The 26574-nt window shown below is 39.2% G+C and overlaps 2 protein-coding genes across 4 annotated transcripts in view; both read left to right on the top strand.

The window, feature by feature from the left end:
• The window catches only part of zswim8 (zinc finger, SWIM-type containing 8), a 78994-nt gene extending 69073 nt beyond the window's left edge, over positions 1–9921 (top strand). For all 3 annotated transcript variants that reach the window (XM_028469246.1, XM_028469245.1, XM_028469247.1), the window contains 5 exons: positions 1806–1980; positions 2741–2914; positions 3086–3205; positions 7886–8064; positions 9378–9921. In XM_028469246.1, coding sequence (XP_028325047.1) covers positions 1806–1980; positions 2741–2914; positions 3086–3205; positions 7886–8064; positions 9378–9581 — 852 coding nt within the window. In that variant the 3' untranslated portion in view covers positions 9582–9921. The remainder of the gene's footprint in view (positions 1–1805; positions 1981–2740; positions 2915–3085; positions 3206–7885; positions 8065–9377) is intronic.
• A 2768-nt stretch (positions 9922–12689) lies between these two features.
• The window catches only part of ndst2a (N-deacetylase/N-sulfotransferase (heparan glucosaminyl) 2a), a 38138-nt gene continuing 24253 nt past the window's right edge, over positions 12690–26574 (top strand). The window contains exons 1-3 of the mRNA XM_028469252.1: positions 12690–12826; positions 23881–25258; positions 26379–26466. Of these exons, the coding sequence (XP_028325053.1) occupies positions 24203–25258; positions 26379–26466 (1144 nt within the window). The 5' untranslated portion in view covers positions 12690–12826; positions 23881–24202. The remainder of the gene's footprint in view (positions 12827–23880; positions 25259–26378; positions 26467–26574) is intronic.

The following is a 26574-nucleotide window of genomic DNA, read 5'->3' as shown; positions in this document are numbered from 1 at the left end:
AGTTGACGTTCCCAGCAGAGCACACTCGACCAGAGCAAGTGTGGAATTCATGGATAATGTGGCGATTGTGAGATAAAATCATAAAAAAAAACGGGAACGGTGTGACACTGTATGTCGGGGAGGAAGTTGGAGGGAGAGAACAAAGTTGTGGTAAAAGTACAAGTGCAACACAATAGAATAATAAAACAAGTGCATAAACATCATAAGAACAGCAACAAAAAAGGACAAATAAAAATTAAAATCCAGTAACTAAAAGCAGTAAGAAAACCATTCAACTCTGACCCACATAGATTAATAATAATAGTTTTGCCATAGAAAGCCCTGTCTCAGTGTTTTTTTTTTGTTTTATATAAGGAAACAATGTTCAGATGTTAGAGTTGTCACTAAAGCAAAAAAATATTTAGATAAAGGCTTTTTTCTCAGCTTTTTGCTCTGAAACTGAAGATTTGTGTATAACTTGCTCTATTCAACGGCTGATTATGGGAGAATGAAACGAGCCAAAAGCAAAATTTTTTTTTTAATGAAAGTAGAGGCTTCAATCTTTCAGAATCTTTCAGATTTTAGTCATAGTAGGAAATATTCTGTGGGTCTTTAAAATCAGTCAAAATGCTCAAAAACGGCTGGAACTGAATGAGTTAAATGTAACCGTTGTCTCTTGCTTTGAACAGTTTTATTATTATTTGTTACTTCATAAAGCACAGCTTTGTGAACTACTAACACCACTTTAAAAGTACTGTAACTAAATCAAAAAATGTAATTAAAAAAAAAAGGGGGGATTAGTGAGGTGTCTATAACCAGCATAATTAATAGGGATTAAAAATCGATTCATAGGTATCACGGTTGATATCGATTTTCTGACAATTGAATCGCAGTACTTTTTTTAACCAGCAGAGGTATCCGGAAGTGTTGGCGGCGGGCGGAGTCTGCTAATACTTTCTTTCTGGCTGCCTTCTACTCTTAAATATGTTAATAAATGATTCATTACCCCTTTAGCACCGAAAGAATATCTGTAATATTACTTGAATATCTGTAAAAGTCACGTTTTTCTTTTAGCTCTGTCTGCTAGCATAGCATCTCTTCTTCACTGCAAGATATCTGCATGTCAACCGACCACTGGGTTACCAGCGCCCTCTGCTGGTTCAAACAAACATGACGTAAATCAGTGCAATGACGGTTTTTTTTTTTTTTAAGTCCAATTGTTAAGGCACAAAATACATTTTCAGCTGCACTTTTAAAAGAAAAAGAACTATTATGCAGTTTTGCATTGTTTATTATAGAAGCAGAATTTAAATTAATAGGCTTCATTTTCATTTGTATTATTCCTTTATTTATTTCATTCAAGATTTATTTTTAGTTAAATTGCATTGTTTTGAATTGTTTATCAAGGAATTCTTTTGACAATGAAAAATACAAGGAAAATAATACAGTATTTTCTATTTTTTTTCCCAAAAAAAAAATTTGTCTACAGTCCCATTTTGTAAATGAAAAAAATCGTGAGAGAATCGTATCGTGAATCCAGTATCGTGAATCGAACAGATCTTAAGTAGATTTGATTTATATTTATTATCCTAGACTTCAACACAATAACATACTGTAGCTATGGCAGGATCATTGAGCTGTTGGGTGTATGTAAAGCTTATATGTTATTATGGTTTCTAGCAAAGCTTGTGGTCAATCAACACACCAAAAACTGTTTCATAATAAACCTTTTCAATAGTTGTGTGTGTGTGTGTGTGTGTGTGTGTGTGTGTGCGTGTGTGCGGGTGTGCGTGTGTGTGTGTGCGCGTGTGCGTGCGTGTGTGTAGGCGATGCACCCAGCCTTCATAGGAGCCCAGTACCCCTTCTCAGTGACCGGCCCCCAGCCCCCCATGGCAGCCACAGCCGTCACCTTCCCTGGGGTCCCCGTACCGTCCATGACTCAGATCGCTGTCCATCCGTACCACACTGAGACTGGAATACCCCTCAGCACCACGCTAGCAGGTAGCTAGCTTAGAGCTCTGTCTGTTACTAAGTGTTGTCTGTCCGTTGTGCGTCTGTCTGTGCGTCGCTGAGCATTGAGCGTCCGTCGTTGCGCTTTGTTTGTCTGTTAGAGTTTGGATCGGGTCCAAGAAATCCAGCCTGACCCCTTAACCTAAATTGTAGGCCCGAGCCTGAAGCAAACACAACGTAGATTATTATTTATTGAACTTATTACCGCCAGTAGATTATTAGTGCGGTGCCTCACGCAGCAGGGGGGGGGGGGCACACTCTGACCACAGCCCAATAGGTATTTTAATGACTCGGGCCGTTATCACAGTTTTACAGGCTTTAATGGAGGTCGTAGTAACACGCTAAAAATAATCAATCACACACACAAAGAACCGTCTCACACCGTGATACACTCACACTACCGTGGGAACACAATTATTCACTAGTCTTTTCCCCGCTTACACCCGCCCTTTCCCCAGCCTCTCAGCCAATCAACACTCAGAACACATGTAAACAAAGACACACATTGGCAGAGAAAGCTGCAGTAACAATGATGCCTTCATGAACATGGGAAATCTCAGCATCAGTAAACACTGAATACACACAGTGGAACATAACCAGAACATAGAACTTTTTTGTGTTTATTAAAAAATAATATTAATGTAATAGAGATTTTTTTTAAAAAATGTAGAATATGAAGCCCAGCCCAACAGAGTGGGAAAATGAGGAACTCTATTGTCTGTTGTTGAGCATTGTGCGTCTGTTGTTGCAGTGGGTACCATCCATCCTGGTCCAACCATCCAGGCCATCCAGGGGGCGGCCCTGCCCACTCTGACCTCACAGCCCGCCCCTTTGGTCAGTTCTCCGTTCCCTATGGAGGAGGAGCAGCACAGCCAGCCAATCAGCCAGCAGGGCCTGCACTACCTGCATTCAGCCTACAGAGTTGGTGAGGGCGGAGTCACACCCTGTTCACACCCTGTTCCTGGTCAAGTGTGTGGGTCCACCTAACTTGTGTGTGTGTGTGTGTGCGTGTGTGCGTGTGTGCGTGTGTGCGTGTGTGCGCGTGTGTGCGTGTGTGCGTGTGTGTGCGTGTGTGCGTGTGTGTGTGTGTGTGTAGGAATGCTGGCACTGGAAATGTTGGGTAGGAGGGCCCACAATGACCACCCCAACAACTTCTCACGCAGCCCCCCCTACACCGAGGACGTCAAGTGGCTGCTGGGACTAGCGGCTAGGCTAGGTGAGCACATGTACACACACACACACACACACTAGGAGTCTTTAACCAATCAGACGAGTCTTATGGATTCAGTGAAAGCAAAAGGTGTCGCTACTTAGCGTCATATGCTAATAAGGGGGCGGGGAAAGCAAATTCAGATTTGTCATTGGCTTTAGAAAACATTCCAACCAATCAAAGAGCTGGATTTGGTTCTAATCCCTCCTACTTCATTTACATTAGGTCTACTAGTAGTACTAGTGAGATACTTTAAGTCTACTAGGAGTAAACAACAAATACATGACAAGTTAAAAAATCAAAGCTTTACTCATAGGTTCTACTCGTGTAGTGGTTCTCAACCTTTACAGGCTGTGACCCTCCAAAATAAAGGTCCCAGAGAGCGGGGACCCTCCAAAATAAAGGTCCCAGAGAGCGGGGACCCTCCAAAATAAAGGTCCCATAGAGCAGGGACCCCCACTGTAGCTGAAGGTGGTTGAACACAGACATGAACATTGAAGAACAGTCATGTGGAGACAGGACCATCTATAAGGGGGAATAAAGGGGAGATTTTTGGGGTCCATCCATGAAGTCAGTAAAATGATGGTTTATTGTTCTATGAATCTGTGATAACCACATTTATTTATGTTCTAATCCCTCCTACTTTATTTATATTAGGTTTACTAGTACTACTAACGCTATAATTTAGTGTACTTGTATTACCAGTAAACAAAAAGGGTTTTACAAGCAAATGTTTTATGGGGTTCTTAACCTTGGGTCAGGACCCCATTTGGGGTCACCAGATGCCTTCAAGAAAGTAAAAATATTTTCTGAACAATTTGAGACCATTTTTGCTTATTTTTACCATTTTTCTATAACTCCACCAAACTCACCATATTTTAATCTAATTTTCATCACTTTTTCTTACCATATTTTTGCTCCTTTTAATGTGTTCTTGCTATATTTCTCTTATTTCTGACACTTCTGCATCACATTTTAATGATTTTTCTACAATTTTTTCCACTTTCCAGACATGTTCATCACTTATATCTAGGGTTGGGTATTTGTTGGGTTTTATCCAATAGCGGTGCCTACTCTGTATTTTTTAAACAGTTCCGGTGCTTAAACGGTGCTTAAAGCTGTACTTTCAAAATAATTAAACGGTGTACACTTTTTTCAGGACCAAATTGATTACAATATTACCTTAAATAATATATGTACAAGTAACATATGGAAATAATAAACAAAAACATTTAAATCATATCCAATTAAACATATATAATACATATATAATACTGGAGATGAATATTGTTGTGATTTTATTTGTTGATAATCATTAATAGCCTTTATTTTTTTAAATTGAAATAAAGAGTTACTTTTTTTAAAGCTATAAGGAGCCATTGCAAAAGAGTTAAAGAGCCACATGAGGCTCCTGAGCCACAGGTTACAGTAAAGCCCTGAGCTAGCTAATCTGTTGTGTTCCTGTGTAAATGCTAAACTGTACTTTTTAAAGCTTAAGTTTAACATTTTGTTTATAAACACGACTTGTTATGAACTTCACATTAAACAGAAAGTATAGACATAGTTCATATGTTGTTGTTACACGTTGAATGGTAATGGTGTTTGCTAAAAATAAAGGCTGATGATGTCATCTGTGATGATGTCCACCACACTAACAGCGCTGGGGGAGGGACTCACTTCAGTTTGTTGGGGGGGTCGACACTGGCTGCTGCTGTTGTTGACGTGTTTAGCTCTGGGTCACGTATCAAACACGGTGCATTGTTCAACTTTAAGTTAATGTGGTCTTTGATCCTCTCACTATCAGTGATGAATAACAGGTGTGCTGAATCTGATGATGTCATGATCAACAACCATGGGGGGGTGGGGCACCGAAATGTTTGTTCTTATTCGGTCTGGTTACTGCCGTTTTACGTTGGAATCAGTGCCACATTAGTACCGTGTTTTGGTACCCAACCCTGATTATAAACCCTTTCCACCACTTTTCTACTTAATGTCACATATGTTCAGTGACGTGCAGTCAGGGTCGGCAAGGTAGGCAGTGGTGAATTGATATTTTAATTTTTTGTTTTAATTATAAAATAATTATGAATTATTTATTTTTCCATTTCCAATAGCCTACAGTACCTATAACGTAACCGTGCTATGCTAAATGCTATACGTACGTTCACAGTGCATTAGTGAATTGATCCAGCGTGGCTGCTGCTACGTTCTCTAGCTAGTGGGCGGGATAACACTACAGTCAGGATGACAGCGCTAGAGATGATAGAGAAACTATGTTTTGAGGAAAAACAACATCTTTTAAAAGATGGAGACCAACACCTGAGCTACCAGACCTTCAGCAAAGATAAGGTCAGAACATTGTTGGTTGTTTCTACAGTGAATGGAACAAAAGGAAGGATTGACTTTGTGGATGCTCCTCACTGAGGATGTTCTGAGTTGTTGTTGTTGTTATTTTCTCCATGTTTCTGTGTTTCCAACACAAACAACAGATGTGCTGTCGTGTCATGAGATATATGTTGTTGGAGAGTATGGAGGCTATATTAAATAATGTTTATGTTTCTTTAATGGTGTTTATGATGTTGATTTTATTAGATGATAAATACTTGTTCAAATGGATCTTGTTGGGTTTTTTCTTTCTTAATTATGAATTTTATATTTTGATAAGTGCATTGAGATGATTTTGTTGTAAATTGTGCGATACAAATAAAGTTGAATTGAATTAACACTTGCCAGCAGAAACATATAAAATTGACATTGGTGGTCTACATTTGCGACGTGCCTACCCAGCCCTAGTGGTCACAGCACGTCACTGCATATATTGACTCATTATTGTCACTTTTAACCTCTTTTCACCATATTTCATGATTATTTTTTATCAATTTAACCACATTCACCATTTGTCATTCCCATTATTTACCAGTTTGTCTTTTATCCACTCTAATTTGGAACTTTTAACTAATTTTTGTAGTTTTTAAAATCACATTTCACCACCTTTTTTTTACCATATTTGGTCACTTTGAACTCATTTTATTAGTGATTAAAACCATCTTTAAGATGACTATAATAATAATAAACGTTCCTGGATAACAGTGAATATTATTCAGATGAATAAATACATTTGGTGGGCAAACTTCGGCCAGCGGGCCACATCCAGCCCGTTGGTTTTTTTTAATCCGGCCTGCCGAAGCCAAAATAAATAATACAAACACAAACGAAAGCATCTAACTCCGTCATTTATCTCCTCAACACCCGTGGGAAGAGAATGTTCTCCCATTCTCTGCTTACGCCCGCCTTTTTCCAGCCTCTCAGCCAATCAACACGTAGAACACATGTAAACAAAGACGAACATTGGCAGAGAAAGCTGCACGTAACAATGATGCCTTCAAGGCCATGGGAAATCACAACACCTGTTAACCATTGAATAAACTACATGTGGAACATAACTCATTAACATAGAACCCAGTCCATTACGTTCTTCCACGTCAGAAAATCAAAGTAAGTTTGTTGTTGTTTTATTGTGGGATCTCGTGGTGTCACGTGAATACAGCCGGCTCACAATGCAATGACTCCAGATATGATATATTTAATGTTTTAGTGTCAATATAAAGTTTTTCTGCAACAAACAGTGGCTGATGAATGTGTTTTATTTTTGTCCACATGTGGCTCAGTTTTATGTCAGTGTACAGTAATAGTTAATGTCTATAGATATTGTTTTGCAAATCACGATGATGGTGGTATGAATGTATGGGGGAGGGGTTGCTGGAAGCCTGTTTTCTTATTTTATTCAGTAAATAAATAAAAAAACACACAATCAGTGGCTGAAATAACAGGTCATTTATTTTATATAATTTTAAAAGAAGAAATGTTTTAAAATAACAGTAAATCATAACAACAGGTTACATTTATTCTGTTTTATTATTTTACATCAATGCTGTACATGAATTAATTTAACAGTAACATAACCAACTTATCATCTGCATTGTTTCACCCCATGAATTAAATTCAGAGGGTCCAGCTCTGATAGTGGGGTCTCCTAACCCTCTTCCCCTGGTCAGGGAGAACCACAGCTGAACATCTGGCCTGTCATCATAGTCCTGCTGGTTCTGATGAGGTCCTCTACAGTATCAGACCCTCATATCTGACTTTATCTTATTTTGTGTAGAGAAGCCTCTCACGCAGCTGATGTTGGGTAGAATTGTGTATGTGCTGTGCGTGGACACTCTATCACTCTGCTCCACGTGTTTTCCCCCACCCCCCGCCCCATGTCCCAGGTCCGCTAGGCGCACCCCCCAATGCGCTCTGTTGCTACGCGTTTCTGGATTCCTCAGTGTGTAACTCCCAGTTTCCTTCTTTTGGATTTTCAAAATAAGGTCACCCTATGCACTCGCACAGATGCGACCAGATGAAATTTTAGTGACATCCTCTGCCTCACTAGTAAAGTCTATCTGTGCACTAGTAGAGTTTAACTATGGTTATAATTATTTACTGTAGCTACTGATTAGCATTGATGCTATAAACCTCTGTGCCTGTAGGGGGCAGTATTAGCTCAGAGGAAATGCTGAGCTGGCAGTTGTGTAGCAGTGTTTGTCATGTAGTTACCGTGTGTGAGTGATGACATTTATTTTCCTAATCGTACACAGTGAGAGGAAGTGAACCAAACGTTTCCTGTGCTTCTGGTTCTTCCAGGTGTCAACTATGTGTACCAGTTTTGCGTGGGCGCGGCCAAAGGTGTGCTCAGTCCTTTTGTTCTGCAGGAGATCATCATGGAGGCTCTCCAGAGACTAAACCCCGCCCATATCCACGCCCACCTCCGAACACCCGCCTTCCACCAGCTGGTGCAGCGCTGCCAACAGGCCTATCTACAGGTAGTCCTCATTCAGCCTCTGAGGATGACACCACACACACAAACACACACAGGTCTCCATTAAACAACTCATTTTTTCATGGGCTGCTTGTCCCTGACGGACAGGAAGTGATGTCATAAGGAGTCATTGTTAGTCACACACTGGGTTGGAAAAAAGGCTCAGATACAGTTGACACTAAGCATGTGACTGTTTATCACCGATAACAATTCATCATATCACAGCGTAGAGGATTAGAATCACAGACAGTATAGAGACGTGTGCGCTTTATAGGGATGTAACGGTTACCAGTATTACGGTAAACCATGGTAAAACCATGGCAACCGCTGCGGTCGATAACCACGGTGTGGAACGTTTTTTATGGGGAAAATGTATCCGGGGAGCGCTCATTAGGTGCCCCCCCCCCCCCCCCATTAACACTATCTAATCCAACACAATAAACTACACTAACCATCACTGACTCCTAAACCACCAGTGCCTGTTTAACTTTAACGTGTCTGTGAACCTCCGTCTGTTTCTCATGTAGCGCTGCATCGCTCTGTGAAAACATGAGTCAGCATTAATCATCTTCACCTGCTCAGAGCGTTTAAACATCTCATCAGATCTACAGAAGATCTGTGGATAAAGTTGTTCTGTTGTTGTGGACGAGATCATCAATACCAGTGATTGTAGAGTCTGAAACATCATAGATTATATTTCATATTATTTACAGAGTGTCTGATCAGATTCAGTAAACCATTGATCCCTGAGAGGAGATATGGTGACATATACAGTACATAATTAAAAAGGAGCAGTCAGAATAATCCATGTCACTATATCTACCTTTTAATTGTATCTTACTTTATTTTTGACATACATTTTTGTGTAGTTGTTAAAAACTAATATTTTCTTTAAAAAATGATAAATAATTTTAATACAAATGTAATTTTACAAATTAAAGTGGAAAACACGGCCCCTATCTATTGTTTATTTTGTACTGTTTTTATAATTGTTTTACTGTGATTATTGTTAATGTTGATAAGTCTTTTATTTGCTGTATTTAATGTTTATTTTGCACAGTTTTTTATACTTATTTAATGTTAACTTTGCAGTGTTTTGTTATTCTTAAGACTTTTATTTATATATATATATATATTTAATATATCATAAATCTATTTGAATATTATTTCAATTTATCAGTGTTTTTAAAACATTTTAAGAAATACCGCGGTACACTGATAACCGTGATCATACCGTTACATCCCTAGTGCTTTATGATGCTTCCTTCACGTTGCTTTGATGCGTTCTAAGCCACGCCCCCTCCATCTCTGTTCCAGTACATCCATCACAGACTCATCCATCTGACTCCGGCCGACTACGACGACTTTGTGAACATCATCCGTAGCGCGCGTGGAGCGTTCTGCCTCACACCCGTAGGAGTGATGCAGTTCAACGACGTTCTGCAGAACCTAAAGAGAGGAAAACAGACCAAGGAGCTGTGGCAGCGCATCTCTCTGGAGATGGCCACCTTCTCCCCCTGAGCAGTGGGAGGAGCTAGTGGAGCTGTTGGACTCCTGTCCTCCTTTTTCTCATGGTGGATCAGAGGGAGGGGGAGGAGCTTCACTGACTCTGAATCTTTTACTTGTTACTTTTTTGTTGTTTTTTAAGTTGTTTTGTGTGCAGAGGATGAGAAATGACTGCATTCCAGCCTGTGTTTGAGGACAAAACATCACGTCACACTTTGATCCTCCTTCAGTAAATACGTCCACCAACCTGAGGTGTGAGGTTCCGTTTCTGTCTGTTTGCTGTGCTGTTTGGATCGTAGACCAACATGAAGTGTTTGGAGGTGGTTTCTTCACAGATTAAAGCTGATTTTTCACAGATTGTGGTTTTCTGAACAAAGACACATGGTCCGCCCTCCTCCACACAAACACCCAGAGAGGATTCTAAGGGCTTCTTCATTCCTTCAGTCAAATAAAATGTTTTTGTAGGAAAATGCAACGCTCTTTGATTTCTGAACCCTTGATTATATTTCTAGACTCAGAAATCATTTCTCTTTTAATTAGAAGTGTCAGTGACAGTGTTTCTCTCTGATTGGTTGGCTCCTGCTGATGATGTCACTGGGTTTGTAAAGCTCTCATTGGCTGAAAGCACACGGAGCTTCACAGGAGCTCAGCTTTTATCATTTATACGTTCTGCGTCAGCAAAATGTCCTGAATTACAGCTTTTCAAAGGTGTTCTGTTGTTCATATCATCTAATAATGAGTATTTCCTGAGCATATGTTCACACAGCGTGGACTGGTTGGCGTCCATCTTTGGTTTGTGTCCAGGTTGAAGCAGGTTTCTACGAGCAGAGACCAGCTGTGCCTAATGAAATGGATCCCCTCATGTTAATTTGTTGTGAATCCTCGTTCGTCGACTGTGTGTAGATGGTGTGTGTCTTTCAGCGTTCTCTGATCTTTGTCCCTGTAGCATCGGCTCATGTTGAAGTCCAGTGTCTCGCGTCCTCGCTCCGCTGTGATTGGCTGTGTGATACCACCCTGACCGGTTGGCCCCTCCCCCTCCACCACGGTGCTGTTCAGACATGTTGACTCTCCCAGTCCAGGCAGCTGTTATGTCTCCTCGGTGAAGGTCTTTTAGTAGAAATGTACTGTGATATTTTTATATTCCCTCAAGTGTAGCTGGATTCAAATCTTCTATATGTACTCGTGACTAAATGGTTCTAATTTAGAGTGAAACAGAAAAACAATACTAAAGTGTAGATTTTACTGAATAAAGTTTCTTGAAAACACTAAGTTTTTGTGTTGGAAAAATGTTCTTTGTTGAGAAGAAAACAAAGGTTGAGTGGGTTGATCACACACAGTGTAAAGATATAGATCTATGTTAGATACGTAAAGCAACATACAACAACTTTTAAATTGTCTTGAAAATCTAAGGTAAAGATAGCAAAATGAAATCTGTTAAATCAGGGGTTCTCAACCTTGGAGTCAGGACCCCATTTGGGTCTAACAGACACTGGGAGGGGTTCTCCAGATGCCTCAAGAAACCAAGGATTTTTTTGGACAATTTGAGATCATTTTTGTATATTTTTACCTTTTTTCTACAACTCCACCAAACTCACCATATTTTAACTTATTTTCATCACTTTTTCTTTATATATTTTTCTCCTTTTAATGTATTTTTGCTACATTTCTCCCATTTCTGACACTTCTACATCACATTTTAATGACGTTTCTGCACATTTTTTCCACTTTCCAGACATGTTCAGCACTTATAAACCATTTCTACCACTTTTACACCTAATGTCACATATATTGATCTATTATTGGCACTTTTAACCTCTTTTCACCATATTTCATGATTGTATTTACCAATTTAACCACAGTCACCATTTGTCATGTAGATTATTTGCCAGTTTAAATTAATTGTTCCAATATTAACACTTTGAACCTTTTACCACATTTTCTCTCTGTTTTTATCCACTATAATTTATAACTTTTAACCAATTTCTTTGGTTTTTAAAATCCCATTTCACCTCCTTTTCCACCATTTTTATTCACTTTGAACCATTTTATTAGTGATTAAAACCATGATTTCCATCTTTAAGATGACTATAATAATAATAATAAACGTTCCTGGATAACAGTGGATATTATTCAGATGAATAAATAAATGTGGTTATCACAGATTCATAGAACAATGGACCATCATTTTACTGACTTTATGGATGGACCCCAAAAATCTCTCCTTTATTCCCCCTTATAGATGGTCCTGTCTCCACATGACTGTTCTTCAATGTTCATGTCTGTGTTCAACCACCTTCAGCTACAGTGGGGGTCCCTGCTCTATGCGACCTTTATTTTGGAGGGTCCCCGCTCTATGGGACCTTTATTTTGGAGGGTCCCCGCTCTATGGGACCTTTATTTTGGAGGGTCCCCGCTCTATGGGACCTTTATTTTGGAGGGTCCCCGCTCTATGGGACCTTTATTTTGGAGGGTCCCCGCTCTATGGGACCTTTATTTTGGAGGGTCCCCGTTCTATGGGACCTTTATTTTGGAGGGTCCCCGCTCTATGGGACCTTTATTTTGGAGGGTCCCCGCTCTATGGGACCTTTATTTTGGAGGGTCCCCGCTCTATGGGACCTTTATTTTGGAGGGTCCCCGCTCTATGGGACCTTTATTTTGGAGGGTCCCCGCTCTCTGGGACCTTTATTTTGGAGGGTCCCCGCTCTATGGGACCTTTATTTTGGAGGGTCCCCGCTCTATGGGACCTTTATTTTGGAGGGTCCCCGCTCTATGGGACCTTTATTTTGGAGGGTCCCCGCTCTATGGGACCTTTATTTTGGAGGGTCCCCGCTCTATGGGACCTTTATTTAGGAGGGTCCCCGCTCTCTGGGACCTTTATTTTGGAGGGTCCCCGCTCTATGGGACCTTTATTTTGAAAAGATTGTGTAATGAATAAGGTGCTGTAGACGTCAGACACTGAGTAAAGCCTGGTTTAGGTGAGAACCACTACATTATGCCATTAGCCATGTTAATTACATTTTACCGCCGATATAAAAAAACACATAATAGTTTAGTAATTAAATAAGAAAAAACATATTAAGCTCTTAATTTGAATACGTGTGTTAACCCCCCCACTATAGAACACTTGGTACAGTCCACCACAGTTAAAGATGGCTGCCTGAGGAGCGACGTACTGAACTTCGCTTTAAACTCTTTTTATCTCGGAACTCGGAATCCTCTCGTGCTCTGCTCGGACCTCGGTTATCTGAACACGTGCTCAGGTGAGAGTCCAGCACGTTCCACAGGTGTGTGTGTGTTTGTGTGTTAGCTGTTGTTAGCATCGTCTGATGGAGCTGAGCTTTAAATGTGTGTGTGTGTGTGTGTGTGTGTGTAATTGTGTGTCCGTGTGTTCCTTTGAGGACTGTCACACACACACACACACACACACACACACACACACACACACACACACACACACACACACACACACACACACACACACACACACACACACACACACACACACACACACACACACACTACACAGCTGAGACCGAGCGTTTCACACGGTTTACTGAGACTGAACTGATGTACACACAGCTAGCAGCCGTTAGCACAGCATGCTAACGGCTGCTAGCATGTGTGTGTGATTAATAGCAGTACATAGAACACACACAGGGATTATTTATTAAAACTCACACATCATCACACTCTAATCTGTCCAAATGAAATATAAAGGACATTGTTACACAGATGTTTGTATGAAAGCCTTTGAGAATTAACTTTTATATAATATCAGTGAAAAATAACAACCAGTTACATTATTAGAGGGTTTTCATCTACGTCACGTTCTGGGCACTAACCCGGATGCACGGCCATTTTGGCGGCATTCAGAGATTAACACTGCGATGGATAAACAACAGAAAAGCTCCTTAAAATGTGTTATAGATGCAAAGGCATAAAGGGTAGACTATATTTGGAAAAGTTCTGGTTTATTGGTGGTGTAGATCCATACGAGACGCTCCCTCGTCTTGGATCAATGACGTCTCAGAGAGTTTTCCATCTATTATATATAATGATATCATTAATTACCTGCTTTTCTCACCAAGCCCATACACAGCACAACACCTTAAATCTAGTGTGGTGAAGGTCAACATAAGAAATGCATTAACGTCTTAAATAACCTTCAGATGTTTGCCTCGTGGATTCTTTGTTTCTCAGTGTCGGAACAAACTCACCTACTTTTCACACACTGAACCATTGTGTAGAGTATCAAAAATTCAAACAAAATTAAATCGAGCACTTCTTTAATTTCTGGCTATTTTTGGGTTAGGGTTAGGGTTCAAAAATGCATTCCGAGATAGGAATTGCCAAAAAAAATTAATTAATCGGAGAATCATGAAAATTGATACAGAAGTAGATCATGACAAGACAAGTAAACAATATTAAAACCACACCATAAAATACACAGGAAGTTCAGAATCTTTAATTTCAAATGACGTATTTTAACACATTTCTCCTAGAACGTTTCACTGACGGGTTCAAAATCACTGGAGATCATCTAGAGACGTGGGACATCAAAAGATATCTCTAGATTTTTGATAATCTTTTGAAATTTTACATTTTTTGAAAATACTCCCATTTGCACATACAAACTTTGATTTGTGTCACATGTGACTCAGTTGTTAAACTCTCGTCCCTAAACCAGGTCAATGTGGTAATACAGACATTGGCACGTTAGCGCCCCCTACAGTGTGAAGATAATTTAATATAATACTACTACTGCTATTACTGCTACTACTGCTATTACTACTACTCACACTACTACTGCTATTACTACTACTCACACTACTACTACTAGCACTACTACTGCTATTACTGCTATTACTACTACTCACACTACTACTACTAGCACTACTACTGCTATTACTGCTATTACTACTACGCAGGGGTAGGAGCTTCACTCTTCTCCTCAGGCCAGATGTGTTCATCTTAGAGCGACACAGGTCTGATGTGTGCTGGGTCTAGACTGCAATAGCTCTATTTTTAGGAACAACCAGAAAAACTCAGGGCCTTATGGAGTTAATGCAGCTTCTTTAATTCCTGTGGTGACAGGTAACACAGGTAAAACTGTTAAATTAAAGAAAAACAAAAAGCTTTATAGAGATAAAAATGTGACTCCTATAACATGTCATCCAAAAAGTCCACCAGTGTCTCCAGTAAAGTCTTTAAAATTAGCTCTTCTTAATGTTAGATCTCTTGTTAACAAGTCACTACTAATTAATGATATTATTTTAACACATCACTTGGACTTTTTATTTCTTAATGAAACATGGTTGAATGATGGTATCAGTAATACTATTCTCAATGAAAGTTCACCACAAGACTTTATTTATTTCAATAAGTGTCGTACTTACAGGAAAGGTGGTGGAGTTGCTGCCATTTTTAAATCAATATTTCAGTGCAAAGAAATAACATTTGGTGATTTTATCTCCTTTGAATATATGTCATTCTTACTGAAGGGTGATTCAAGAGTTCTGTTTTTAGTCGTTTATAGACCCCCAAAATATTCTGGAGAATTCATGGATGAGTTTGCTGAACTGCTGTCAGTTGTATGCACTGAATACAACTTTTTAATAATAACAGGTGACTTAAATATTCATGTAGACAATAACATGGACAATACTGCCAAAGAACTGTATGCTTTAATGGATACTTTTGGTCTTACACAACATGTGACTGGTCCGACACACACTCAAGGTCACACTTTGGATCTGGTTATCTCTAAAGGTGTTTATCTCTGCTGTTGATGTAAGAGACTTAGCTCTATCTGATCATTTCTGTGTCTTTTTTGACCTAGAGACTGTAACATCTGTTCCCCCTAGTTATGTGTGTTTAAAGAAAAGGTACATAAATGACAACAAGTGCACAGTTCATGGAAACCATAGCAATGACACCAACATTGAGCGCTGAGACAGTTGATGATCTTCTGGATGAGTATAATAGAAACGTCTGTAATGTCATAGATGTGGTGGCTCCAATCAAAACTAAGAGAAAACCAAACACACAGAAAACACCTTGGAGGAGGACTGAGATAATGCAGAATTTGAAATCTGACTGTAGAAGAGCTGAGCGTAAATGGAGATCAACAAATCTCCAAATTCATCTAGAACTATACAAAATAAGTCTGCGAAAATTCAATGATGGCTTGTTCAAAGCAAGACAGCAATACTTTTCTGAAATTATTGCCAAAAATGTCAACAACTCTCGCATGTTGTTTTCTGTAATTGAAAAGCTCACACCTCCCCAGATCAGATAGCCCCTGAATTACTGTCAGCTGGAAAATGCAATGAATTTACTGTAAATTTCAATAAAAAAATACAATCAATAAGGTGAAACATCAGAACAAACCAGCAAAATAACAAAAAGCTTGAACAGCTTCAACCACTGAGGGAGGAGTCAACTACAATGTTAGAGTTTATTACAGTGAACCCAAAAACAATAGAGGAAACTGTTCAGCAGCTGAATCCATCAACGTGTTGCCTTGACACAAAACCCTCAAACTTCTTTAAAACTGTTGTAAAGTCAATTATCACTGATTAGTAGAGATGTAACGATTCACTCGACTCCCGATACGATTCGATTCACGATACTGGGTTCACGATACGATTCTCTCACGATTCATTTTACAAAATGGGACTGTACTTAAATGACTGAAAAATATTCCTTTATTTTTTGGGGGGGAAAAAAAATAGAAAATTCTTTTATTTTCCATTGTCAAAAGAATCCCTTGATGAACTATTCAAACAATGCAATTTAACTAAAAATAAATCTTGAATGAAATAAAAGAATAATACAAATGAAGAAGCCTATTCATTTAAATTCTGGTTCCATAGTAAACAATACAAAACTGCATAATAGTTTTTTTGTTTTTTTTTTAAAGTGCAACTGAATGTATTTTGTGCCTTAACAATTGGACCTTAAAAAAAAAGTCTGCACTGTATTTGTGTCCGATATTTGTTTGAACCAGCAGAGGGCGATGGTAACCCAGTGGTCGGTTGGCATGCAGCTAAGTGCAGTGAAGAAGAGATGCTATGCTAGCAGACAGGGTTAATAGAAAAACGTGACTTTTACAGATATTCAAGTAATATTACAGATATTCTTTTGGTGCTAAAGGGGTAATGAATCATTTATGAATATGTTTAGGAGTAGAAGGCGGCCAGAAAGAAAGTATTAAAAGATTTCGCCCGCCGCCATGACTTCTGGATAGCGCCCTCTGCTGGTTAAAAAAAGTACTGCGATTCAATTTTCACAGCATCGATGTGAACCTTGATACCTATGACTCGATTTTTAACTGCCTTACGATTAATCGTTACATCCCTACTGATTAGTATCAGATAATTAACTGATCATTCCCAGGCACCGTACCAAAATCCCTGAAAGTAGCTGCTGTTAAACCTCTGTTAAAAAGAGAACACTGGATGTCTCTATACTGGCTAACTATAGACCAATCAGAATCATTGAGAAGGTGGTCTTCAACCAACTGAGTCAATTCTTAACATTCAACAAAATATTTGATAAATTTCAGTCAGGTTTTGGTTCTCATCACAGCACAGAAACTGATCTGATCAAAGTGATCAATGACATAAGGTTGAACACTGATTCAGGAAAAGTATCTGTTCTCATTCTATTGGATCTAAGTCTACATTTGACACTGTAGATCATACAATTTTGTTACACAGATTGTAAACATGGGTTGGACTAAATGTTAAAGTAATGGTTTAAGTTCTACTTGGAGGATCAAAGTTATTTTATAAACATTGTAAACTTTGAATCTGACAGATTACCAATGTCCTGTGGGGTTCCTCAGGGATCTGTTCTTGGACCTCTTCTGTTTAGCCTTTATATGCTTCCTTTAGGACACATTTTACACAACTGTAAGGTTGATTATCAGAGCTATGCAGATGACACACAACTATATCTATCACTGAACCCAGATGACCATGGTCCCATTGAGGTGTTGTGTGACTGTTTAGAAAAAGTAAACTGCTGGATGAGTGAAAACTTCCTTCAACTAAACCATGACAAGATGGAGGTGATTGTCTTTGGTAACAATGAAAAGAGGACTGCTGTCAGCAAGTATCTGAGTCTGGATCTTTAGAAGATAAAGACCAGGTCAAAAACCTTGGTGTTCTGATTGACTCAGATCTGACATTCAGCATCAGATCAAATCTATCACAAAAACATCTTCTACCACCTAAAGAACATCTCCAGAGTGAAAGGTTTAATGACTCAGAAAGATCAGGAGAAACTGGTCCATGCTTTTATCTCCAGCAGACTGGACTATTGTAATGGTCTTCATCAAACATCTACAGCTGGTTCAGAACGCTGCAGCTCAGGTCTGAACCAGAACAAAGAGGTCAGAACACATTACACTGGCTCCCAGTCAGCCTCAGAGGAGACTGTAAAGTTCTGCTGCTGGTTATAAATGTGTGAATGGGTTTGGTCCAGAATACATCAGTGAGATGTTAGTCAGGTATGAACCCAGCAGGTCTCTGAGATCTATGGACACAGGTCAGATAGTGGAGCCCAGAGCTCACAGTAACCATGGTGATGCTGTGTTTAGTTGTTATGCTGCAAAGAAGTGGAACAAACTGCAGCAGAGCTGAAGTCAGCATCACATGTGAACATTTTTAAATCAAAGTTAAAGGAACTATTTTTCTCTACTGTATATGATTGAGAGAGATTTATGGTCATGATGATGATGTCATGTGTTTGTTGATGATTTTAATTGATTTTACTGATGATTTTAAATGTTCTTATTGATTTTAAACGATTGAACGTTTTATCATGTAAAGCACATTGAGTTGCCTTGAGTATGAAATGCGCTATACAAATACATTTGCCTTGCCTAACTACTATTACTACTACTATTACTACTAGCACTACTACCACTAGCACTACTATTACTAGCACAACTACTATTACTACTATTACTACTACTACTTGCACTACTATTACTACCACTAGCACTACTATTACTACTACTACTAGCACTACTACCACTAATAGCACTACTATTAGCACTACTATTACTACTACTACTACTACAAATGTTGTGTTGTGAATGAAAGGATAATCCCAGGAAATGACTATTTCACTTCTGTATCTGTCAGAATAAAAGCTGTGGTTGACCACATTGTGTAGAAATTAAAGTCCTCACTCCTTTGGCTTTAGTAGAACAAAACGGGCAACAGGTGCAGGGCTCGAGACTGCGACCAAAATGGTCGCATATGCGAGTATATTTTCAGTGTGTGCGAGTGAACGTTGTATCTGGTCACATCTGTGCGAGTGTGTATGGATGACTTTATATTGGACAGAGCGGCTGAACGCACAGTCATGTCCCACAGAGTACACCTATCTCTCTCCACGCTGTGGGTGAGCAGACAGTTCACGCTCACGCATTTTGACAAAAAACTTAATTGTGATTTTTCTGACATATTGTGATTTCGATTTAAATGCATACGTGTTTTATTTATTTTTCCAAATCTGTTTTCCACATCATTTTCTAAAATTCCATTTTTTAGAAATATTAATCAATTTTTTCAGAAAATATTAGTTTTTAACTCCTGTAAGGAAACAAAATATTAATAAAACAAAAGCTGTATGTCAAAAATAAAGTAAGATACAATTAAAAGGTAGATATAAATTGTAGTGACATGGATTATTCTGACTTCTCCTTTTTAATATTTCATGTCATATAAAGATGTATAAGAACAACATTAATATCACTATATTTCCCCTCAGCAGAGCTCAAGACTGTAGGCTACGGTATATTATCAGTGTGTGTGAGTGAAAATTTTATCTAGTCACAAACGTGAGTTCGTATAAGGTGACATTATTTTATACGGAACAGCTGAGCGCTTCATCACATCCCACAGAGTACACTTCTCTCTTTCTCTCCACGCTGCAGGATTACCGTAAACCGTCTATAAACAGGCACTGTGAATTAGCTGGTGGATAGGTTGACTGAGGATTTTGAAGTTTGACAGCAGCGCTGCAGGTGATGAGACAGTGAATGCACAGAGTATAAACACCAGACATAACGAGTCGATCACTGAGTTCACGCTCACATTGAGATCAGCAGTGAAAATGTAGAATGTGCTGAGCTCAGCAATAGAGCGTACACACTCATCAGAACCATCATGGAGGGACCAGAACTGATGGACTATGATACCAGGACAGATGTTCAGCTGTGGTTCTCTCAGAGCAGTGGTCTGCAACCTGTGGCTCTGGGGCCTAATGTGGCCCTTTGACTCTTATACAATGGCTCCCTATAGCTTTAAAAAAATATTGAAATAAATAGTTATTTTTTACAGAGTCTATTAATGATTAATGACAAATAAAATCATGATATAACAATTTATTAACCTAAAAAAAATCACGTTGTACAATGACTCAGCACATTCCTACAACATCTACAGACCATCAACTTTCCTCCACCTGTGACTAACCTTAAGTTTTAAATCCCTGGTAAGAAACTAAACCAACAAAAACACTATTTCTGGAAGAAAATACAGATTTTAATTGTGTGGGAACAGATTCATTTAACCACCAATGTACAGGTTAAATATGTATGTTTTATGAAATGAGTAATTAGCATGTGTTGATCACATGATCATGTGTTATTATATTCATGTTACTTTTTATAGACTTTCATATACATTAACTATAAAAATCTACTTTATAAACATTGTGTTCATATAAACTGAGATGTGTAAGAATTTGAAGATAAAGATACTGTTTTATTTATTGATGTTATTTATTTTATTTTAAACTGTTTTTAAGTTTCCATTTACATGATCAATATAAATCACATTAAATCAAACATTATTCTATATAATATTAACTGTATATAATGTAATACACTGTATTGTCTTCATAGAGAAGGTATTTATGGCTCCAGGAGGACTTTAATCCAGGTGAGATGAGGTTCAATGGTTCCTTGTAGAGTAAAGGTTACAGACCCCTGACCAGGGGAAGAGGGTTAGGAGACCCCACTATCAGAGCTGGACCCTCTGAATTTAATTCATGGGGTGAAACAATGCAGATGATAAGTTGGTTATGTTACTGTTAAATTAATTCATGTACAGCATTTCTGTAAAATAATAAAACAGAATAAATGTAACCTGTTACATCTTCTTTTAAAATGATATAAAATAAATGACCTGTTATTTCAGCCACTGATTGTTGCAGAAAAACTTAATATTGACAATAAAACATTAAAACATTTAGCAAATATATCTTGAGTCATTGTCAATCATTACTTCATATAAAACTACAGTACGTTAGTTAAGTCAACTATTCATCAGTATGTATGTCTATGCTGTACACTCTCACCACTCCCGCTCAAAAAAAGAAAAAAAAGCTGTGACCAACTGAGAAAGAGCTCTGCTCAGGGATCAATGGTTTACTGAATCTGATCAGGTTTATTGATTGTTTTGATCAACTTTATTTAAATTAACCTAATTTAAATGATCTTGATGACATCATTCCAGACCATAATAATTAAACAAAAATAAATGTGCAACACATCACATGTGAGAAGTGTTATTTCACCACTAGGGCTCAGGATATTTACAGTATCAGAAGTGATCAATAATCTATGATGTTTCAGACTCTACAATCACTGGTATTGATGATCTCGTCCACAACAACAGAACAACTCTATCCACAGATCTTCTGTAGATCTGATGAGATGTTTAAACGCTCTGAGCAGGTGAAGATGATTAATGCTGACTCATGTTTTCACAGAGCGATGCAGCGCTACATGAGAAACAGACTGAGTTTCACAGACACGTTAAAGTTAAACAGGCACTGGTGGTTTAGGAGTCAGTGATGGTTAGTGTAGATGTTTACCAGGTTAGACAGTGTTTAGATGGTGTTTGAAACGACCAACATGAGTAGGAAGAACATTTCTCCATAAAAAAAAAGTCCTTTTCCTCACGATGACAGCGTTTAAACCTGATTCTGTTCATTTCAGCGTTCAACAGTAGATTCTGTTTTCATTGTTTGATTCTGATTCCTTCAACATGGATTTTATAGACCTTACTGTAGATGTTAGTGCACTCAGAGACTCACTGTAGCACATACAGGCATGTCTCCTGTAACTATCTCTGATTGGTCAGCAGCTCAGGAAGACGGTTCTTGGCAATTCTGATTGGTGAACATATATATATATATATATATATGATGGAGAAGGAAGAAAAAACCTCAGCATCTGAGGTTACATTATCACAGTAGTGAAAACCTTAATATTGATGTGATTAAGGTGAATGGTTTAGCCTTAGAACAGCTGATCACTGTTGTGGCTGTGTGCTCTCAAACCAGAGCAACTGTGTGGATGAGGTGTCCCAGCAATCACACACGTTCACACACGGAGGAGGTTGGTGCAAACTTTATTTACTAATCTATCATACGCATGTCCCATAGAATTAAACCAGAGAAAATGCACATGCTATTTCACTTTGCACCCACAAATAAAACCCCTTTATTACACTGCAGAGTACAGAGTATGTATAGGGTCCTATAAAATTTACGTTAATGGAATCGACCAATAAAAACGTTTAAACGTGGAAATGGACAGAATCAGCATGAAACGCCGTCATCGTGGTGCACAGACCGTTTTTTATGTGGAAATGTTTCCATGTTTCTCTCCTCCTGTCCTGTCTGCATTAAACTCATCTTAAATCACCACAAACATCGTCTAAAACAACACAAATCATCACTGACTCATAAACACAGAACCTCTAGTGCACGTTTAACTTTGCTGTGCCTGTAAAGCTCCGCCCATGTTTAGTGTAGCACAGCAGTGCTCTGTGTGATCAGCTTTAATCATCTTCACCTGCTCAGTGTTCGATCTGTTATGTCTGGTTAACTAAGAACTCAGTCCGTGTTGTTCTTTAGTTCTTTTTACTCCAGCTGTTTTGTCCGTGTCTATAGCTACACATTCACAGTCAGCTAGATACCTCAAGTACAACCATTTCAGTGGGAACTTCTGGTTTTGCAAAATAAAAGTCCGTTGGAGCAACGTTATTAGAAAGTTACATTTTAATATCTCATCAGATCTACAGTAAAATACATGTTGAAATAAGGAATTAATTAAAAATTAACTAATGAAACAATAATGAAAACAAAGTTTGTACTTGATTTATTTTTTTAATTAAGCAATGTTAATATTTTTTTATTTAGAGAGTACATGGCTTATTAGCCAGAACATTGTTTTGTTTTGTTGTTTTACTAAAAAATATGTTTATTTTTCTTTAGTTTTTAACTTCAGTGTATTGTATGGTGTAACTTTAGTCCTGACTATGAGGGACAAAAGTAACAAAGTAACATCTAGTCAACGTCACATTACACAGAAGATCATTTAAATGAGGTTAATTTAAACTAAGTTGATCAGAACTTAATTAATGAACCTGATCAGATTCAGTAAATCATTGATCCCTGAGAGGAAATCAGGTGACATTAATGCTGTTCTCATACATATTTATGACATATAAATAATTAAAAAGAAGTCAGAATAATCCATATCACTATAACTTATATCTACCTTTTAATTGTGTGTACTTTAATTTTGACATTTTTAACTGAGTTTTTTTTAATTTATTATTTATTTTGTTTCCTCACATGAGTTAAAAACTAAGATTTTCTTTAAAAAATGAAAAATATTTCTAAAAAACACGGAATTTAAAGAATTAAAGTGGGAAAAACGGAATTTGGAAAAAAAATCAAATGGATTTTATAGGGCCCTATATGTACACCTCTGTACATCCAACCTTCAAACACACTCATTTGGCCCTAGCTGACAACAAACTTACTTAAGCTCCTCCCACTATATGAATACATACTTCTGATGGCCACTGTAATAGTTAAATAAAAAGCAACATAAACACACATAACAAACCATGGACGCTCAGTGTGAAACCAAATAAAAACAGTAGATATGGAGAATCGACCCAAAACTTCAAAATAAAGCAGTAACAACAACATTGTTGTCATTGTTCATCATTGTCACCAACTGACAAAATGAAATTAACAATACATTACCTAAACAAAAACAAATATTAACAATCACAAAACATTTGCTTGAGTTTTGTATAAAGCTAAATTCACACTTAGCACAAATCTCAACATAACAACTCAATGTTAAAGTCATTGTTCTCACACACAAAGAGGCTCGAGATGACCAATGACAATCTTTGTCTTTGTGGGCCAAAGACTGTATCTGATGGAAACATGTTTGTGATGAAATTCTCTCCTTCCTGTGCTACAGGTTCCTCTCTGTGGAATGTTCCATCCTGGTGGTGTGGGGGGGTCCAGCCCCACCCAGAGAGAATGGGTGTGTGCTCAGAGTGCTGTGCAGCTGCTTCAAGCTCCTGAAGGACGTTGGACCTCGTGTTGAAGACCAGCCTGTAGCTCTAAGCCCCTCCCCCTACGGTGCTCCTTCCAGTCCATGCAGAGGTGTGCATACTGATCAGGTGATGATAATGTTGGCCATGGTGACCTGATTTAAATGGCTGCGGTTTTTAAGCACAGCTCAGTCCCACTATCTACTGCTCAGAGCTCCGCCCCCTCCCCCTCCCCCCTCCCTCACCATGGTGGCTCTGTGGAAGCTGATGCGTGGTGTGCGTCAGTTAGAGCTCCATCGTCTCATCCTGGCCCTCATCATCTTCTGTCTGCTCTCCATGGCCTTCCTCGCTTACTATGTCTCCAACAGCCCCAAGATCAAAGAGGCTCCGCCCCTGCCCTTCAGTGACTGTGGGGGGGGCGGGGCCATGGCCCCGGGGTTGGGTTTAGGGGCTGATGGTCCAGGGGGCCAAAGGGCACCTCTCTTCCTCCCCCCTCGCCAGGGCTGGCAGCGTCAGATGAAGACTATGGACGTGTCCCGGACAGAGCCGCTGGTGCTGGTGTTTGTGGAGAGCATCTACTCTCAGCTGGGCCAGGAGGTCGTAGCCATCCTGGAGTCCAGCCGCTTCCACTACAGGACAGAGATAGCCCCCGCTAAAGGGGACATGCCCACTCTGACGCAGCACAACCGGGGACGCTACACACTCATCATCTATGAGAACATCCTGAAGTACGTCAACTTGGACGCCTGGAACCGGGACCTGATCGATAAGTACTGTTCAGAGTACGGAGTGGGCGTCATAGGATTCTTCAGAGCCAATGAGAACTCTTTACTCAGTGCCCAGCTCAAAGGGTTCCCCCTCTTTCTACACTCACACCTGGGGCTCAGGGACTACCGCATTAACCCCAACGCCCCTCTCCTATACATCACCAAACCCAACCAGGTAGAGCAGGGCATCTTACCTGGAGACGACTGGACCGTGTTCCAGTCCAACCACTCCACCTATGAACCTGTGCTTCTAGCCAGTACCAGGTCTTCTGAAGGGGTGGCCCACTTTGGGTCCAGCACTGTGCGGGCGCTCCACGCCACCGTGGTGCAGGACCTGGGCCTCCATGATGGCATCCAGAGAGTTCTGTTTGGAAACAACCTCAACTACTGGCTCCATAAACTGATCTTTGTGGACGCCATTGCCTACTTAACGGGTAGAAGGTTGTGTTTGTCCCTGGATCGACACGTTCTGGTGGATGTGGACGATATCTTTGTGGGAAAGGAGGGAACACGTATGAAGATCTCTGATGTGGAGGTGAGTAATAAACATCAGCTTCTATCTTCTACGTCTGGACTAGGAATGCACTGAAATATATTATGCAAATGATGATTACCAGTGCATTTATGGCTCTGAGTTAGGGCTGCACAATTATGGCCAAAATAATCATCATTATTATTTGGAGCAATATTGTAGTCAAGATTATTAATCAGGATGATTCGTCTCCGAGCAGGTTCTCTGGTGTGCTAACTCTTTATAACGGGGGGATGTAGTAAAAACAGATTCACACAGCCACGCCTCCACTGCTGTTTGTACCCTATCTGTGGCGTTGATGTGACACGGAAACATAAATCTCTCCTGAGTTAACTTTTCACTTCATGCTCCGTTTCAAAACTCTGCTTAGAATATGCATTAAAGGGGCAGTATTGAAAAAAATCACTTTATTATAATTTATCTACAGTGATAAACATCCTTTAGCCTCATTCAGAGGAACAAAGTGTAAAAAGTTATGTTTCCTCCCTTGTTCTTACATATTTTATAAAAAGTCAGCTTTAAATGGGACAGTTGGATTTTTCTGGCCATGTGATGTCACTTACAGTAGCTAAAACTCCTCCTCCTGACAATCCTGGCTCCTCCTACCCTATAAGGATGTGAGCTCCTCCCTCTCAGACTACCTCACAGCTAAAACAAACACTATGGTTTAATATAGAATATATATGCATAAGAAGACCCTGAAACAGCCTGTTTTTAGTAGCGTCATGAAAGTGACTTTTCAGAGGTTAAAACTCCAGAAAACAGGCAAGTTTGGGAAAATAAAGCTTAAATACTATGTTGTTGGGGTTCTTAGAACAAATGGAGATGACCCCAGTAGCCTTGTGCTATAGTCTTGCGTTAGCAATGGCTACTGCGCCTGTGCAACGCCAAAGTGCATTCAGTGCAAACATGGCGGATACAGTCAAGCCTCCACAGTCACAAGTTTGAAACCATCTTATTAATATTAAAGTAAGATGAGTCAGCATTCAGAGCATCTCACACCATCTACGCGTTGTGAACAATTCCACTGTCTCTTAAACGACTGTTTATTTTTTAAGGATCATTAGCCTGTTAGCTGCTAGCGTAGGTGTCATATTTTCTAATGTTTGTCATTCTTTCACAGGCGTTGCTAAATGCTCAAAACAAGCTCAGAACTCTGGTCCCTCATTTCACCTTTAATTTGGGCTTTTCTGGAAAGTTCTACCACACAGGTAAGACCAATGCTCCTGAGTAATAACATACTAAACATGAATGCAGCTCAATAGTAAATATAAATAAAGTCAACATGATGACGGTGAGTGTGTTCTACATCACACACA

This window comes from Gouania willdenowi, chromosome 15 (genome assembly GCF_900634775.1).
Source record: "Gouania willdenowi chromosome 15, fGouWil2.1, whole genome shotgun sequence".
In the NCBI taxonomy this organism is placed as follows: Eukaryota; Metazoa; Chordata; class Actinopteri; order Blenniiformes; family Gobiesocidae; genus Gouania; species Gouania willdenowi.
This window is presented reverse-complemented; position numbering and strand designations above follow the sequence as displayed.